Below are 19,018 nucleotides of genomic sequence, written 5' to 3' on the forward strand. Positions count from 1 at the left end.
CATATCTAACGCACCCTCTGTGAAAAGGCGGGGTATTTAAACCGGCAGTGCCCTGCTCACCGATTTGCTCATTTAGCCTGTTGCTACGTTTGCTAATTTCTGTAACACAAACCATTTGCTTCTACGACAACATCCGCAGCCGGCTAATGTAGCATTTAATGACGAAGCTAACAAGCCAAAACCTGCTGACGGGAGAGTTTTGTCACGTTTCTCCTGCCCTGTGTGATGATGCTGCTGCTGGAAGTGAACTACTCCATTAATCAACTGTGTGGGCCTTAAACAGCCGAAAGCTGTCCTCCTGTCTCGGCGTCAGCTTTGGGGACCAGGTGACTCCGAGAGATTTCATCCTCCATTGAGACCGCTTCACTCTGCCAAGGTTAGTGCTTTGCGGCCTGTGATGTCTTGTTTGGCTAATGTTTGTGTGCTTGCTGATGCTGCTTGCTTCCCTGCAGACTGGCTTATGAACATTGTTCTGTTGCTAATTTCTGCTGTAATGATGATTTCATCTAACTTTTGGCCTACTTTTTGGTTGTTGTTTGGCACAGTCGGTTGCTAGGTTGGTTCCTAGGCTGCTGTTTATCATGGCTGTTTCCTGTTGTCTGCTGTTTTCCAGGGGTTTATGAAAGAGTGCTGCTTATCAGTGTGTATGATATTTAATGAGAACACATTGTCTGCTCCAGCCATTAATTTTTTGTCAGTGTGATTATATGTAGGTTCGTAATTATCATATGATTATTATTATCATTATGATGATGATGGTGATGATTATCATATAGCTTGTCTTCATCTGTTGCTGCACATGAAGTGGATTTCCTCATCTTAGATTCAATCATGGTCTTGCAGGAAAGTAGCCACACAGCAGCTGGTGCTTGTGGCCTATATAAAGCAGATTTTAAATCATGGCAGGCGTTAGGCTCTATATCTACTGTAGCTTTCAGTGGGAAGTTTTTAATCATCTCTCCCCAATCTCTGCTGGGCTGATCATTGCCGTATGTTTGTGGGGAGTGATAAAGCCAGTGCCTAGATGCCAAATATTTCCTCTGTACAGACTTTTTACACATAATAAATTGTTGCATGTGACAAGTATCCTTGAGGAACACATTGAATCTGAATATGCTCATTTATTGTATGTCACTGGGGATGTAAGTGTCAGCCAGATGCCTACAATTTAATGTTCTCTGGTTATGCTATAAACAGATAATTTCCACTGTATAATCTTTAGTTTGCCGGAGGCTTTTCCTTTGTCAGTGCTATAGAAACATACTGTATGTGAGATGTATGTGGATTTTACTTCCTTCAAGTTACAGATGGGTATGATGTAATTTGGCAAGTACAATAAATACAGTATAGCAGCTATAGGCAAGTCCAATTTCATGTCCACACAAAGCTCTTAATTACTGCTGATAGGGTCATAAGGGCCATCTTCTATTCCAAGAAAAACGGTGAAACCACTGGCAGACTTTGCCAAAGATTTTCAACACTTTTCCTAAGAAAAGTCCGGAGAGCAACAATTTCGCAATGTATACATATCAACATGCTTCCCATATTGTTGTGTATCATAGATATCATATGATTGGATGGAGCACAGTGTGTGGGACTGGAGGACTAGTCACACAAGTTCAAGGAGAAAACCAAATATGTTTAGTGTGAAACTGACGCAACACTGAATTGTTTTTGACTCATTACAATTTTGGATTACAACATTTTTCTCGTCTGGTTTCCCTGAATGTGAAACCACCATGCAGACCACACTGCTCTTTTCCCCCTAGGCCAATTTTAGCTCTGAAATGTTGTTAAGTGGAGATGCCCATTTAATATCACTATGATGGCAGAGAATTCCTGCGATGCCACTCCTGTTATTTTTACAGACTTCAACTGGATCACATATTGTGGGGGACAAAGCAGCATGGATACTATGACAGATATGAAGATCAGTAAAGTATTATTAATCTACTCTGTGTGTACAGCAACTCATTATGCTATCCACTGATGTAAAAGCTATGAAAGTAATTCAACTTTGGAGATATTTTTATGATGTATTTTTTGTTGCTATCTAAGCTTACCATCGGCCAGTCCAGTCACGGTTCTGGGAAATATACTATGGAGTTAACTGACATTGAATTAACACTAAACACTAACCTGGTTGGTTGCATTATCTTTATCATCTCCACGCCATAACTGAATCAGGGCTAAAGCTTGGAGACCATATAAGCTGGAAGAGAACGGAAGACCTCTAATGAAAGTGACAGGGTGGATCAACAAGGTTTAATATAGAACCAGTAAGGTATTTTAGTCCCTACATTTCCAAGGTGAAAATACCTCCCTAGACAGTAACACACACCAGGACACTGTTGTACCAATTGCTGACCGACCTAAAGATTGACTTGGACTCAAAAATGTAGCCTCAGTCTTAATGAAACAGTCAAAAATTCATGGTATCCATGATGGTAAAAAATATTATTTTTGTTGGCTCAAATGTAAGTAGAGTACATCTGAAAATTCAAATCTTTTAATCCTATGTCTGATTTCATGTACATATGACTTTCACCCTCAACCTGTCCACATCCACAGTACAGATCAGTGCAGGCCCAGTCGTTTCCAATGTGGATTTAGCATTTAATATTAAATTTCACATTGCACTGGAATCGTCAGTGTTGTGCTTCATTACACTCAGAAGAACTGGGGAGAAGAAAAATGAATTTTTGAAGGCTGAAGGACCACAGGCCCAGGTCGGCCCCCACTGTGTGTGAACAGCTCTCACCTTTCTAATCTTTAAGAAAAACACAGCCAACATACTCTTCATTTACATTCAAAACATGCTCTTTTGTTTGCAATTAACATTTGACTTGTGAACGTTTGACATGGCGTGTCATTTGGCCTTGTTCAAAGCACTTTACTTTGGCTCTCCTCCTCATTACGTGGACTTGAAACAATTTGTTGACTCTAAGCATCCACAGCTTGTTGTCAGATTCATTTAGATCTATAAATCCCTCTGCGGGTTGTGTCTCCAATGGCCTAACATGATGTCTGGCTGCATTACCAGATGCTGAAAAGTCAAATTCAGGGTCCGTGGCTACTTCACTGCTCTTTTTGCAACGTCTTGGCCCGGTTTCATGAAATACTTCACCTCTCACAAACCAGTCAGAGCCAGTGAGTATGTGCACAAAGGACTGAAAGCACAGTTGCATAAGATTGCATTGTAAAAGTGTTCTGTCACAATATGATGATAGAAGAAACCAAGACCAAGTGATGAGAAAAGCTTCACATACAATCGGATATAAGAATGTAATGACAGATTTGAAAATGGCCACAGGACCTCACAGAACTCTAATAATCAGAAACATTGTGTTTTAATATCTTCCTGTACACAGTAATTAGAATTGTCAGCTTTCAGGTCTTGCTGTTCACATCATTTAGGATGTATGATAATGTTTCAGCATACAATGCTGCATGCTTTGTGACACTGTAGTTAATTATCAAAAAAAATCTTTTAAAAAAGTGGTTGCGTTGTATATAGGATTTGAGAAGGCTGGTTTGAGACAGGCTTATCAGACGCCCAATCAGTGCATTGCAGTTCATACTACGGCACAGGAACTTACAACTTTGGGGAGGCATTCACATCACAAAGTAATCTACATCGAATATGCTTTCATGTCTTTGATTGGAATATGCTCGTGGGATGACATTACGGCAAAAGTTGAGCTGGATTCAGCGTTTTTTTTGTCCCAAAGGCCTAACTGAAATGACTAATGGGAGCTGTGGTTTTATGCGGTATTGTTGTCTGTCTGAACAGCTGCATGATGGTGTCAGTAAAAATTGAAACAAAGACAAAAGAACCAGAGGTAGAAATTAGAAAAATTTCCATAAGGCAACACAACCAGAAATCGTTAAACCATTCACAGATATTCAAATATGCAGGACGCTGTGTGAAAACGGTGACTCTTTTCAGATAACAGTAGATTCATTTTTCTTGTTAGTGTGTCCTTTTTCTCCCGAGAACCTTTCAGAATCCTACACCGCAGCAAATTACAGGATGCTGCCACTTAAACTGACATTATTTGGATGTTCTCCTGCTTCTGGTTCCTTTTGTTTCACAGTGCGATTATCTGGCCTTAATCAAAAAGACATTTTTGTTAGTTTGTTAAGAGTTGCATTAATTAGAAGTGAACAGTCTTTTGTATTTTAAATGATTTGTTGCAGTACCATACAATGCTTCCTGTCATTTAAATGTTACAGTGTCAGTGTTTGTACAATATCTCAAAGATTTCTCCATCTTTCTTTATTTCTCTCTCTCTTCTGGCTAAATATTTCAATTATTATGATCATAAGTTGGAGCTGAATCATGTGCTCTCACAGTCTTTACATACTGTCAAATAAGCAGACATTACCCCATATCTCTGCCTCAACCAAGGGTGCATTTACAACAGAGTAATATAATATTCAGCCATTTTGTATCAAAGATTCCAAGTTTGTGTTTAAAAAAAAAAAAAAAAAAAAAAATCAACAAATTGTTCTTAGAAACACTTAGTAAAGCAACACACAATCAGTAACTGGGCCTAATTTCCAGTTTAGCATCATCCAATAACAGTCTGTGAAGTCTCTGCTTCAGGAAGTGTCAAAGGATCGAAAGCCAGAGGTATAACATTAAGAGATTTATATCTCATAATAAGATGCAGTCATTAGCGCAGAGGTTAATGAGTCAGTGGTGGCTGTGATTGGTCACGTCTCCTCATTAAGTTATGTCCAGCCAGTCAGGTCGCTTGTGGGGCTTGCAGGTGTGAACGTCCACCAGGTCCTCACAGTCTTTGCACTCCACGGCGCAGCACCACTTGAATTTGCACTCACACTTGGTGACGCGTTTGACTCGCATGGTGTCGTAGCCTCGCCCACAGCACATGACCTCACAGCCGTCTGTGCCTCTCGACGACTTGTTGCACACTCTGCCCGCTGTGCCCAAGGAGCCTGTGAAGAGATGAAAAGAATAAAATGCTGTAGTTTTGGCGTAATAGTAGATAACAATCCACTGGATGATTCCATTTGAATCATCAAAGCGTTCAATCAGAATTAATGTGACAATTTCAAAAATGTACACTTTCTTCCTTTCTTTTTTTTTTGACTTTGTGTAGGACTTAAATTGTAGGGACTATTGACCTTCTAGTTTAGAGGAACATGAATGATTTATTATATAAACTATAGTTGCATTTCAGTCTTAGAGGATTCTTAACACAGTCATCTGCGTGTTTATCAACAGCCAAAATAAATGACAAACCTTTTTTGAGAAATGGTGAAATTCATGTTTATTTGTAGGAAACACAATGACTGTTATGTTTGCAATAAATAAGATAAACTGGTACTCCAACCTTATTCTTACAACTAACCTAAACTTTAACTAAATACATTCATTAGATGATTGCAAGATATTGTACAGACATTCATGATGCCTAGAGGAAGAATCCTAATGACTTTGCTGATCACCTGACATTTCGTCTTGCGCCACCATGAGGCTGATATTTGTGATTTTTGAATGAAATGTCTAAACAACTGTTACATGGATGAATGACCTTGTAATTTGATGCAGGTATTCTTGTTCTTTCTGACCTTTGGTGATCCCCTGACTTTTCATCTAGTGCCCTCATCAGGTCAAGAATTCAGTTTGTCCAATACTTTGGTTTATTTGGCACGTTTCACTAGCATGGCTAAGTTTTTTTCTTTTCTTTTTTTTTTTTTTTTTTTTAACTTTGAGTCAACTTGCTTACTGACATGTACAGTATCTTTTTAGTATTTCATCATCAAAATTCAACTTGAGGGATAGTACTTAAAACCACCATTGTGAAAGCTGAAAACAGAGATTGTGTACAGTATTACCAAGGTAACGAAATGTTGCAGCCTCAAATATCTAATGACTGGATAGAACAGTGACACTCACCGAGTTCTCCATCAAATTCATGTGTCCAATAGATAAGTCCATTATTCACACACTGCTTTTAAAGTGAATAAATGAAAAATATGCGGCTGTTCAGTAGCTAAATCTTCCACTGTATTCACTAGCTAGTTGCTAGAGCTGAGTTTTCAGGGCCATAAAACCAAAACAATGAGCTAAAAGATGCAACACTACTGTAGAGCTGTGTGGGTTGATAATTTGCTCTGACCATGAACCCTTCCACATTACTCTTGTTAACATAAAAATATATATTAGTGCAGTTTTAAAGGAATAAGAACTCACAACTATTCTTTAAAGTAGGAATGACATGTACCTTTTCTATTGCAAATACAGTGACTCTATACAGGTGGTTACCTATTAGTTGCCCTATATCAGCTCAACTTAATTACATTTTGGAAAACCTGCAGTGATGGCATATAGCTTTGTTGATGATCACTGAAACATCAATGGAGATTCCGATGCTGAAAACTGAAACCATTTTTCCAAAGTGAAACATCAGTTTTCCCACACTCTCCGCAGGGTTTAGTCTTCCAGACACGTTGACAGAATAGTCTCAGACCCAAACACAAAGGTGTCCATGTACTCGGGTGTAAAAATCTAAGCCTATCAGATGCCACGTCTAATAACAGAGCATCCCTGAAGTAAAGAGAAAAGAATAAGAGAAGATATTGCCCTCAGGCTCTAGCGAGTGGAGCTTAATACTGACCAAAGGAGGGATTTGAAAAATAAGCCTGCATGTATCCTTAGGCTGTGAATTTTTATACAATGGAGATTAGTGGTGAGGAGGGTCATAAGCTTCTTTTAAGATCACCTTTTAACAAGGAAGGACAGGCCTTCCCTTTCAGTGAACACACCTTCATTACCCCTCAGTTGTCAACCTGCAACCAAGCTAACAGCAGGGAGGTGTGGGAGAATATGTTTAAAGTGGTACCGTCATGTCTCCCGCACTATGATATCTAACCTAACCTATTAACAGAGAGTTAGTGAGTTCCTTCACGCTCTATTGAAGAGGCTGGATTGGAGGAGAGAGACAGAGATTAACAAGGCAAAGCAAACACAAGGAATTAAAGGAGATGTTAAAGGTCAAATCATTGAACTTTAAGCTGTGAAGGAATGCAAGCCTTCAGTGGATGGATCTCTGATTCTCAAAGGATTTGTAAAACTGACTTTGGACCAATCCACATGAAACTTTTGAATGAAAATTAGAAAGTTGGTGTTGCAATTGCTATCTGAAAAAATCATTAAATTATTTTAACACAAGCTCAAAAAGTCTTGAATCTCAAAATATAGGCCGATGGTGTTTAGCTGATGTAGAACCGGCATAATGTACATGTTATGAAATATTTCACATAAAATTGAATAATGTTCATGACGTCTGTAACATGACATCAAGTTGGTTATATTTCGATGCTCAAAGTGTCACAAACCAAACGTTGATTACATATGATGGTAATTCAAAAGTAGAGCAATGAATCATTGGCGATAAGAAACAAGAAAGTGCAGAACAAAAAAAAAAGTGATTTACAAAGGTGAAGTCATTACACAGTTTGTCCACCAGAGAACACTGACAAGTCTATTTTTTAGCTCAGTACCTTATGGTTTCTTATCAAGAAATGTTTGTTAATGTTGTGTGCTTATGTAGCAAAATGTACACTCGCCAATATGTATTAAAGTGTTTAAGCTCTCAAATATGAAATATCTCAAGTATGGTATGGGTACATGACCCTTTAAGATAATTGTGATTGAAAAGTGAAAAAAGCCCAGAGGTCCGAATGCTTTGCTCATCATCAGACAGTTACAGCCACTTGTGCTTTTTCTTTTCTTTTCTTTTTTCATTCCCCTATGTGTTTTTTTATGTGCACCCACAGTATCAATACACTTTGCAAGCAGCTTCAAATTTTTCAGAAAACCTAATTCTTCATTCTCTTCATTCATTCACTCACCTGCTGCACGGTCCATGAGACAGTAATCTGGTGAGGTCTCGACGTATACCAACTCATTCTTGGTGCTTCCCTTGAAGTCCTTGTCAGCCACCATAAAACCCGTCCCGTCCTGGTTCATGGTCACCTCGATGGCTGTGTTGTACTTCTTGCGTAGGTAGTCTCCAGTTCGCCTGAAGTCAGACATAGCCAGCCAGCAGGTTCTCAGAGAACAGGAGCCACTGACCCCGTGACACTTGCACTCCAGCTTCATAAAGCGTTTCACTGCCTAGAGCAGAGGTCAAAGGTGACAGGGTGTTAAGCCTATAATGTTGCCCGTGGCATGATGTAGGTGTGATCAGCCCTGCTGGCACAGTTGTTAGCTACAGTGCATTTGGTGTTCAGACCCCTTCAATTTTTTCACATCATTAGTCTAAACACAGTGAAAACAGAATTTTAGAAATTTTTACAATTTTAGTAAAGAGGAAAAACTGAAATATCACATTGCCATAAGTATCAAACTCTTGACTATGACACTTGAAATTTAGCTCAGGTGCCTACCATTTCTCTTGATCATCTTCGATAAGTTTCTACACCTTGATTGGAGTCCACCTGTGGTAAATTCAACTGATTGGACATGATTTGGAAAGGCAAACATCTATGTAAGGTCTCACAGAAAAACCAAGTCATGAGGTCAAAGGAGCTGCCTGCAGAGCTCAGACACAGGATTGTCTTGAGGCACAGATCTGGGGAAGACTACAAAAATATTTCTTCTGCACTGAATAGCACAGTAATAATTCTTAAATGGAAAAATTTTGGAGCAACCAGGACTCTACCTAGAACTGGCAGCTGAGGCAAACTGAACAATCGGGGGTATTTGCATTTCTAAATCATGTCCAATCCAGCTGAATTGACTACAGATGGAGTATCCCTGATTTTTGGACTGTTATTTGGACAAAACAAGACACTTAAATACATTTTTGAGAAGTTCTGGTGAGCTTTTTCATTGTTTCCTAATTTCTAAGTTCTGATTTTTAGAAAAATTGTCTCTAAGGCTGCGTTTCCACTGCACGAACTTTCCCCAGGAACCAGGAACCTTTTTAGGAACTATACGCATTTCCACCGCAGGAACCAGGGTCTAAATTTAGTTCCAGGGTAATTGATCGACACCTGAAAAAGTCCCTGGTCGGGGGTTTGTACTTTCCAAAGGTTCAGGAACCTTGGGGGGTGTGGTCTGCTATGCTGAACATTTCTGACTGGTTGAGTACTCGCTGCATTTTATTTCACCCGCGATGTTTAAAAATCCGTAGGGAGCGAGCAAGTGAGCACTGAGTGAAAAAACTTAAACCGAACTAAAAGTTCCAGGTACTTTTCGGTCAAAACGCAGCTTAAGCTGCAGACAGAATGCTGCCAAATCTCAGGTTTTAACATTTATGCTCCTACTCACCATCCGACCACACCGGTTGTTGTGCAGGTTCATCAGCGCCCGGGCATCTTTCACCATCCTCTCCCGAGCATCTACGAAGGCCTTGGCAAACTTTATGCCGTAGTTGATGTTGTCACTGCATCCGCCCCAGTCAAAATTGCCCCTATCGTCGCTAGCTCGCCCCCGCTTGTGGCTGTCGCAGTTACAGATCTTAAGCTCCCCCTGACTGCAAGCCCTGGTTATGGCGTAGACCACTCCTGCTGAGGAAATTGCGTACACGAACGCTGCCTCTCGGCTGCCTGGGTGCACAGAAATGAGAAGTGTTGCAATTATATCAGAAAACATACTATTATAGGTGGAAAAAGAAAACTTTACTAGTGCTTTTATTTGATATGGGAAAGCAATGCAACTGGTTCTGTTACTATTTTTGGTAAGCTTCAAGCTGTTCTTTTAGTGCCCAAGTTCACTGTGTTACTACTCAGTAAAGCAGCCTTTCTCAAGCATATTCCAGACAGCAAGAGCACAGAAATCAGTCCATTTATGGTGGATGGTCCAGACAGAGGTAACAGCATATCAGCTATAACATCACAGTCCAGTCGACTCTCCTTTCACCTTTTAATTTGCACAGATGGCAGCTTTCTCAGTCACTGAGCTGTGTTTTCATTTCAGACAAGAGGAGATTTTGGGGGTTATTTGGTCTGGCATTCCCACCCACCTCCTGTCCTCATTCCTACTCACGCAATGAAGCAGAACACAGGCGATATGTCAGGGAGTAAAGCTTTGTCTGGCTGCCAGAAACATCTACCCAAATATTTACATCTCCTATTACTGTTTATACATCACCAGTGTGGATCTCTCGATCTGCTACTTGTTTTCAGAGAACATCCACTTTCCCAATCTTCCCTCATTCCCGGAGAAGGTTAAAAAAGAAAAAGAAAAAAGACAGCACTTTCTCTTTCTGTTTGTATTCTAGGGCAAAGTTAATTTAAAAAGACACCTATTAATTCTGTGCTTATCTGGTAAAGCGGAGATGTTTACGAGGATGATGAACTCAAGTGTGGCTGACATAAACAACTACGGTCACGCACATACAAAAGAACCACACAGATAGAAATACCAGTCGCACATGTGCAGACTCACTTCGCAGCATCACCCTGCCAAACACAGTGTGGTCCCGGTCCAGCGTGCTGCAGTTCCAGCGGTGATGTCTGAACTGGTGCTGGCACTCTTTGATCCACTCTTTGGCTCCCTCTCCGATGGACTGCATCAGGTCCGGGTGTCGCTGGCAGAGCTGCCGCTGCTTGTTCACCAGGCCGGGAATGTTGTCACAGATCACCCTTGCTCCCAGTGCTCCGATGTACCTGCAGACATAAATACAACAAACGGTATAAAAAATTATGACTTAAAGGGGCACTTCACCATTTTTTTTTTTTTTTTTTTTTTTTTTTAACACCAAAATAACTTGTAAAGGACTACAACTTAGCTTGTGTGAAGTTGCTTAATGTCTTCTGTGGCTTTGGAGCAGCTTTGTCAGGTCTGGAAAAATAACCCTTGGTGATGTCATTATGACGTCATCCGGGTTATCTCAGTTATGTTTTAAGTGGTATTCACATAATGTCAGCAGAATAGAAACAATGGGAAAATCCTCCATAATTCCAACATGGGAGCATTCCCGCATTATTCCACAATGGTTACCCCCTCTACTGACTATGTAGCCACACCAGTAATTAGCCTGAAGCAGCCACTTTGTTGTGTTTCGTATTTGTAGTGGTTCAATAACAAGTCAAACCAGCCACATACAAACAAATTGTGTAGAACTCATTTTAGGTTAACTGAACTATATTTGTGCTTACATTAAATTTTATTTAAGGGTTAACTCCCTGCAAAAATGGCTCTGCTGACATTTTGCCACTGGTTTGTTGACTCTTATCTAGTTTTTTTTCACCATGTGGGAGATATCGTGGACCACCTGTCAACATTTCCCAATATCTCTGACTCAAACTTACAAGTCAGAGGTTGATGTGAATGGGTTTTCCCACTCAGCTGTTGGTAATTATAGTTGGAATGATATGACGCAAACTCAGAATTCAAGAATTTATAACAGAAAGTCTATGTTATAAATCGGTGAAATGGAGTCTGAAAGACGTGGGTGTTTACCAGGCAAGAAGGGGTCTAATGAAAGATGGAGTTGCACTATGGGTAATGGTAGGATCCAGCATTTTTGGAGTTTGATGCATTCTATGGACTAAAAGTCAGGATACCATTTGCCCAGCAAGCAGTGTAAACGCCAGGAAGTCACTTTGATCAAGAAATAGTCTCTCTATAAAACGGTGATTTGTGACTTTTACACTTTGGTTTTTGTACGGATTAAACAAACAACATGCTAATTAGTCAGCTGAAGGTGTTAGTAAAGTGAATTCTGCTGTCTTTTCAGTCAGTTTCCAGTGTTTGTGCTAAGCTAAGTTAGCTGGTTACTGGTGGCAGCTTAATATTTGGTGCACAGACACGAGAGTGGTGTTAATCTTGTCTAACACTCAAGATATTCATATGCTCATGCTTAAACAAGTGACCCATAATTATGAAGTAAGTATTTCCCTAAGTTTCTGGCTTTTCCTTGAAGTTTAGATTACTGGCTGTTGCTTATTTTTCCTCACATCCATATCCCTCTTCTAGTTGAGACTTGGACATTCAGGATGTAGAAGAGATTATTAAATTCCTCACGTTCAGTGAAAAGCACCTCGTTCCCTGTGATAGGCCCTTTGCTTCCTGCTCCATTCAGACATAATCCCTGACTTTGTAGCAACTCTTAAAAGGACGGATCACATGCTGGTGGTATTGTGACACTGGGGGGGGGGGCTCTTATCAGCGGGACATGATGACAGTCATCTACAGTACAAGTGACCACTCAAACTCAGGCGTTCAGGCCTCACATCCTCACAGATCAACCATATGATGGCGAAGCCCCCCCACCTCCCTCCCCCTCTAAGCCTGCACGCTCCACTCTCCATCCGGATATCATTATAGTCCCTAATCGCAGCCACATTTGTGTCGCCTGGCCACCGAGACAGAAACAGACGTAGCAGGCAGTTTCCACTCCTGTTATGGCTGTCCCAGTCCCGTTCTAACTGCGACTATCTGCCTGAGCAGTAAAGCAGAGCAGAAGCACTACTTGTGTTTATTGTGTGTTGAACATACCAGCTTTGCCAAAAGACCCCTGACTGTCTCCAAGAGGACACACACAGAGAGAGAGAGAGGGAGAGAGGGAAGGGGGTCTTGTGCAGCAAGACACATGGCGCTCATCTAAATTATTGCAACAGTTAAAAATAGGCCAACAATACAAACCAGGATTATATAAGTATTAATCACCTGGACACAAAGCTTCCAAGCCTTTGTACTCTGTGACTCATTCGCTTTCTCTGGAATTTCTCAGTGATTTAATCACAGTTTATTTGTAATGTATTTGCATAAGACAGCAAAGGGATAACACAATAGCAAATACGATAACATATGCTTTTGGCTCTCTTGGGAAATTAACATTCATAGCATTATTTACAAAGGATGCGTTTTTAATCTAAATCCATCTGTAAAACTGAGGCAAATTCAATTATTGCCCTGCGTCCCATAACAAAGATAAAAAAAATGTAGAACTAGAAGAGCTTCGCTGTGGTTAAATATAAAGTGCACATCAAATACACTGGTAAGTGGGACCTGACACATGAGAATTATTTCAGGTGGGTGGGATAAGGAGGGTGCTAACTGTCCCCCCTCAATGTTTTTTTTTTTTTTTAAACCCTCTGGTCGTTTAAAACCTCAAGAGAAATCATCAAGGGGCATTTATTCATGCACCAGCGCTTGCACCTGCCACTTACTCTGGGCAAGATGGATGGATAGGGGAGACCCCCCCCCCACCCCCCAACACCATTAATCTTCATAAGCACATGACACACATTGCTGTGCTGAACATCTCACTTTGAAATGATGTGTTAAAAAAAACAACATAATGTCAGCACACGTTCAGAAAATTCCAGTGCACAGGCAAAGTAAAGTTAAGATGGAGATGAAAAGACATTTTATAAGCACAGACATGAACTGTGGCAAAGTAGGGATTTTAGGTGTGATGGCGAAAAAGTGCAACAGATTGGCTTCAAGTTTGAAATCAAGTCTATCAAATGGTGGAAGTTATGTACAGACCATTTTTTGGCCTTTTTTCATTAGATAAATTTCTACCTTTACAAATGAATCCAATCAAATTAATAATTTTAAGGTGTAGCACAAAAATCATGTGTGAGACAATAGTTTTAAACAATGTGTAAATGTAAGTACATGAAACGGAATAAATGATTTAAATTTAGTCAGGTGTGCATCATAAGTTTTGCAGCACTTTGTATACATATTTTATTTTACAGATGTTTAACGTCCATGGTGGTTGGAAGTGAAACAGACTCGAGCATTAAGATGTCACTCACCACCACGATGAATCCACTCTCGGTGTGAAAATGAGCAGAAGCAGAATAAAAATGAAGTATATCTTAGAGATGGGTTTGGAGTGATGTTGTATTCTTGTCCTATGTCTGATCCCCATAGCCCTGCTGCTGTCTGATACGCCTCCAGATCTCATCAGACAAAACATGTTTCTGCCTTTCATGTATTGGCAAAGGCTGCACAATCAGGTGTGAAAGTCCTTGATGACTGTCCTCCGTCCATCACTGGGGAACGAAAAAAACTTCCCATGGAGGAAAAGTGGTCTTAAACTCCATCAGTGATCTGTTAGTGTGATAATGCCGTGCAGAATTTCTCTCTGTAGATCCATTATCTTCACTGGCGTCGGAGATTGTACGTGCACTGAGTGAGCTGGGTGAGTCCTCCGCCTCAGATGTCTGTTTTTTTTTTTTTTTAACAGTCTTGTATATAAGCATTAAATTCACCTTTTCTCCTCAGCTGTTGCGCAGCGAGTTTAAAGTCACTGACGCCGCAGGAAGCTGTAATGTACAAAATAAGACAGAAGTGAAAGTGGTAAAAGTCACTGAAATCAGATGAGTCGAATGGACGAACTATTTCCGAGGATGGGACAGACACTGTGCGCACCTTTCCTCCTGAAGCCGGAATAAAGATGCGCCCCTGAAGCACGCAGCGCTGCGCGCCGGTGCGTCAGCTGTCCGTGACCCTACCCCCACCTCCCCCTTTGTCAGAAAATTATAAACAGCGGTATGTAGACCTACAGACAGCAGGACAGGAGCTGTGTATATTTAGTTTGATGGAAAGTAATCCCTGCCAGTTTCAAATCAACGCATTCACCGCTTTACCACCTAAGAACAACACAGCTCTGCCCAATAACATTCCTTTAATAATGAGAGAAATAAGAAGAGTTTGTGCCTGCACTCAGTTATCATATATTGTACTATAGCTGCAACAATTAATCATCAATCCATTGGTCCATTAACAGTAAAAAGAATTGGCAACTATTCTGATAATCGGTTAATTGATTTGTAAGTTTTTGACATTTGCTATGAAGAATTGTCTCCTATGAGGATTTGATGCTCTTCAATACCAATTTCTGGTATTTTTTGACAAAATGATTAATTTTTCAAAAAAGTGATCAGGAGATTAATGAAGAATGAAAATAGTTAGTACTTTATTGTATTACAGTCTTTCTAATAGCACTGTTCAATAAAATTTCCCTAGGGACTTGTGGTCTTTGTTGTACCGTGACATTTGTAGAGTTCAGTTTATTATTATTTATTTATGTAGCTTTGAAAATACCAAAATACTTTTGGTTAATTTCTGTGTTAAAAGTAGTTTTATTTTCATAACAGAAACTTTAAAATCCCTGTGTTCAAAACAATGTAGGACTTATGCAACTGAGGCAAAAAGTCTCCTGTGGCCAATGTGTTCAATCACTCATTTATTCACAAAGATTAATAATAGTATTAATAAGGAAGAAAACACAGGTTGGTCCTCGCTGTTGTTCGTTCGTGTCATTAGTGCAGAGGGAAAGTTTTGCTCGGGAACCTCCAGCTATATGTGGTCAAGCTTTCGTGCTTTGACACATCATTAAATAGGAACTTAGTGTCTCCATAGAGATGGGTAATCCTTGCCAGGGGCATTTTAGACATTGTTTCATATGTCTGCTGCTTCTGTGTGATTGGTCTCAGTCCAATGCCCTCCTTACAGAACTAAACACTTAAAAACATCTTATAATTCCAGGCTCACGAAACCCATTCTCAAGGAGTTTCACAATCGTTAAAATGCACTGGTTTCATTTTAAAAATTAAACTTGTTTCCTGAAGAACAGTTTATTTCTGTAGCCCAAAATCACAAATCATAAATATTTGCCTGAAGGGGCTTAACAATCTGTACAGCAGACAAAACCCTCTATCCTTGGACCCTCGGTTAAGACCGGAAAAACCTGCCGAGAAAACCTTCACCCGTGGGGGAAAGATGAAACCTTAGGAAGAGCAACAAAGGGGAGATCCCTCCTTCAGCATGGACTGAAAAACAGTAAATGTCAAATTTACAAAGAAGCTAGAAATAAGAACTGTAACATTGGAGAAACACAATGGCAATATTGGGTAAATAGATTTGTAACGTATATGAAAAATATGTTGTTTTAGTGGAACCTGGGTTATTATTCTCATAGAGGTGGAAGAGACGAGAGGTGAGGGTGAGTGTCCTGAAGAATCAACGTTCAAGGCGTCTGGAATGAGGCACCAGAAGGTGGCAGAGTCTTATTTCCAAGCTCAGAATGGAGCAGCACTGGAGTTAAGATGCATTCACAGCAAATATTTTGACATTAAAGACAAAACTAATGAACTCCCTCTAGTAAGTGTGGAGAAAACACTTCAGCCTTTGGAATTCATTTCCCTCAGGTGAGCAGCATAGAAGGAGCCTCTTATTTGCTCAGTGGTTGACTTTTGACATTGCTAATACAGGCGTTTACTGGAATATGATTAATATGTTTTTTAAAAAGTTGCCTTTATGCCCAGTGACTTGGGGTGGGAGAGTAAATATCTTTCTCCCAGCGCCGAGCGCTTGAACCTCCCCTGTAATGCTAGTGGAGTTTATGTTTGTAGTTCAGCTCATATCAACAGTCTCGATCCAGAAACAGGTTTGTCTCATCGAGCCAGTGTGGAAACATCTGACCCACCTCAAGGGCATTTCTGGCTTGTATCCCTGCGACTTGAGTGAGTCACTTGGCGCTGAGTTTGTCTAGCAGGTAGAGAAAGGCATTGGCGAGACGACATGTGCATAAGAGAGTGTGAGGTCATTTTAATCAGTGCAAATCCAGGGGTGTTAGTTAGGGACCTAAGTAAAGGTCAATAACAATGCAGCTGCCTAGAAATGCCACGGCACAGACTGTGTGTGTGTGTGTGTTTGTCATCTGTGAGGTCACTTTCCAAATTGCATCGTTTTCTAAGCAAAGCAAATACTTTTTTAAAAATCGTTTTCTCCAAACAACATTTTCTACTTAACAATATATATTCAAACGCTTCAGGCTTCAAATCTGTGTCCTTTCCCCTCTCACTCTATATCACACACATAGCCCAGCTGTTTGTCCTTCAGTTATGTCATATCTGCATTTGGAGCGTCACTCGGATCCTCATTACATGTGACCCTGTCTTTCTTTACCCTAGGACAAGCTATGGATTTTACAGTGACAACTCTATAACAAATTGCTTTACAGGGAGCAGGTGATGGTGGCGATAACACTTGTCATCCGGCCCTCCCTCTCCTTCTGTCTCGCTTTGAGCCAGCTCCAGCTGTGGTCTTAAAGAGGCTCAGTGTGGGGGCCTGAGCTCCTATTCTAGGACCATCTCATGGTCTGGGCTAAATTTGGACGGAGAAAAACAGGACGAGAGGGAGGAAAAGAAGAAGAGAGCAAGAGAATAAGAAAGAGATTTGGGCCACTACATGCTGCGGCACAGATGAGTGCTCGGATGTCGATGAGTGTTGATTGGTGTGGAGCCAGTGCAGTGATAGCAGTCGTCACAGATAAAGACACAGAAAATGGAAGACGAGACGAACGTAGTTTGCTTTCTTGCAGCGGGTTGTAAATTTGTGTGTTACGTGCTCCTTCCTTGACCTCACTTTTGTCATCTCATTCACACAACATGACACTGCAGCCATGAGACCATGAGTCTTATTGTATTTCTGCCATTGTGCATCACACAGTCATAAAGTACAGCTCTTTACCAGATTTGTCCAGGAGGAGCAATGTGGCTGCAGCAACCCTTTTCAAGTTCAACTTCAAGTTCATGTATTTATATAGTTCTTTATCACAAGCATGTCTCATACAACCTAACAGAGAGGATCCAACGGATTTGCATCAGTCTAAGAACAAATTGCAGCAACATAAGTTTCTTTACATTCAGTCCAACATAAACAGGATGTGCCAACTTTCTGAGGCTGGGCGCTTAAAAAGAAATGTAACCTACTTCTCTGAGATTTATTCTTATGCAAAAAAACGTAATTATTACCCCTCTTGTCATGTGGAATCCTAACGGAAGGTGAGCCAAGATCCATTTTGGGGTCACGACTGGAATAGAAGCTGGAATAAAATTTTTAGAAAGGCATCATTTTTTATCCAAGTCATGCAGCTCAAAGCCTGAAGTCAGAGTCTGAATATTAAGTGAGTGTTTGAATATTAATGCATGCAAAGACATTTCAGGTAAATGCAGATGTGTAAGACGAGCTTTGAAAGCAAGGCAGAAGTCCAATTCAGAAAAATCCAAAAAATAATTTTTGTACTGTACAAGCTGAGATTGACATTTATTTTACTGAATGCCAATGGTTTTAGGATTTCTCACAGCAATAATACAAGGTTTTAGAATATAGATCTTTATGTCTTCTGCTGATTGTCGTGGAGTGTGTCCCTGCAGAGAACAACGGTACAGTATAGTGCAGATGAGCGAGCGGCCATACTGGCAGCGACAGCAGTGAGGACGTGGCCCCTCACAGCTCATCAACCTGAGCTTGTGTTTATGGAGGCTGAGAAAGATTGGGCTTTGCTGGAGGACCAGGCATGCCTGTGCTGGATTTGGGATGCGGCCCTGCTGTCCTACGCTGGAATGTTAATTAGGTGAGCTGAGCAGAGGAGAGGTGACCCGTCCCGTTAACCAGCCAACCCTTCTCCAACAACCAGGTGGGGGGATTTAGTGTGACGGAAAGCCAAGTCAGCGTGCGCTCTGCATATGTCTGCTGGTGTGGATGTCAGGGCACATTGACGGACTGAGAGTGTGAGCAAGGCACTGTATACAGTATACTGTGGCACTGTAGCACACACAGAAGATATCTGTCAAGTAATCAGCTGGATTTTCTGTCCACTTTCGCAATTGCAGTCTCATCACCACCACCACCCACTTTCTCTCTCTGAAGTTGCATCACTTAGACAACATACCACAAGACCAGTGTTTATAGTTGAAGCAACACAGGGCGCAAAATAAACAGTTCAGTCCCACTTAAAGGTTTCTTAACTTCTTTGCAACTAAGGAGCAGGAGGTAAGACTCCAACACAGTCAGTCACCATAGAACGAAACACAGATATGAAACATTGACTCATGAAATACACAGAGCATATGCGTGCCACTGAATATGCATCCACAGGACAGTAGAATAGGCCAGAGTTAAGTACTAACTCAATCGCTTATGTTTATATATGCAGTAAGAAGTCTTTGTAACCTTTTAAAGTGTCTTTACGCATTTAAAAAAAAACTGTTGTTACTAATATACTCAGGT

At 40.6% G+C, this 19,018-nt stretch overlaps 1 protein-coding gene across 1 annotated transcript; it reads right to left on the reverse strand.

Moving 5' to 3' along the window:
• Positions 1–2,251: 2,251 nt before the first annotated feature.
• wnt2ba (wingless-type MMTV integration site family, member 2Ba) lies at positions 2,252–14,393 on the reverse strand. Its single transcript, XM_023426064.2, has 5 exons — positions 13,753–14,393; positions 10,427–10,647; positions 9,308–9,585; positions 7,885–8,149; positions 2,252–4,962 (listed from the first exon to the last, which is right to left on the reverse strand). The coding sequence occupies exons 1-5, from the start codon at positions 13,929–13,931 to the stop codon at positions 4,733–4,735; spliced, it is 1,173 nt and encodes a 390-aa protein (XP_023281832.1). The 5' UTR covers positions 13,932–14,393; the 3' UTR covers positions 2,252–4,732.
• Between the last annotated feature and the right edge of the window lie 4,625 nt (positions 14,394–19,018).

Source organism: Seriola lalandi, unplaced genomic scaffold (genome assembly GCF_002814215.2).
Source record: "Seriola lalandi dorsalis isolate HSWRI2012SDOR001 ecotype SW California unplaced genomic scaffold, Sedor1 jcf7180002054805, whole genome shotgun sequence".
Lineage (NCBI taxonomy): Eukaryota > Metazoa > Chordata > Actinopteri > Carangiformes > Carangidae > Seriola > Seriola lalandi.

Coding starts and splice junctions, on each gene's coding strand:
- wnt2ba (XM_023426064.2), bottom strand. CDS start 13,931: ATGAAAGGCAGAAACATGTTTTGTCTGATGAGATCTGGAGGCGTATCA. Junction 10,648..13,752: donor AGAGTGGATTCATCGTGGTG/GTGAGTGACATC, acceptor TTATGTCTGCAG/GTACATCGGAGCACTGGGAG. Junction 4,963..7,884: donor TCTCATGGACCGTGCAGCAG/GTGAGTGAATGA, acceptor ATCTCTTCACAG/GCTCCTTGGGCACAGCGGGC.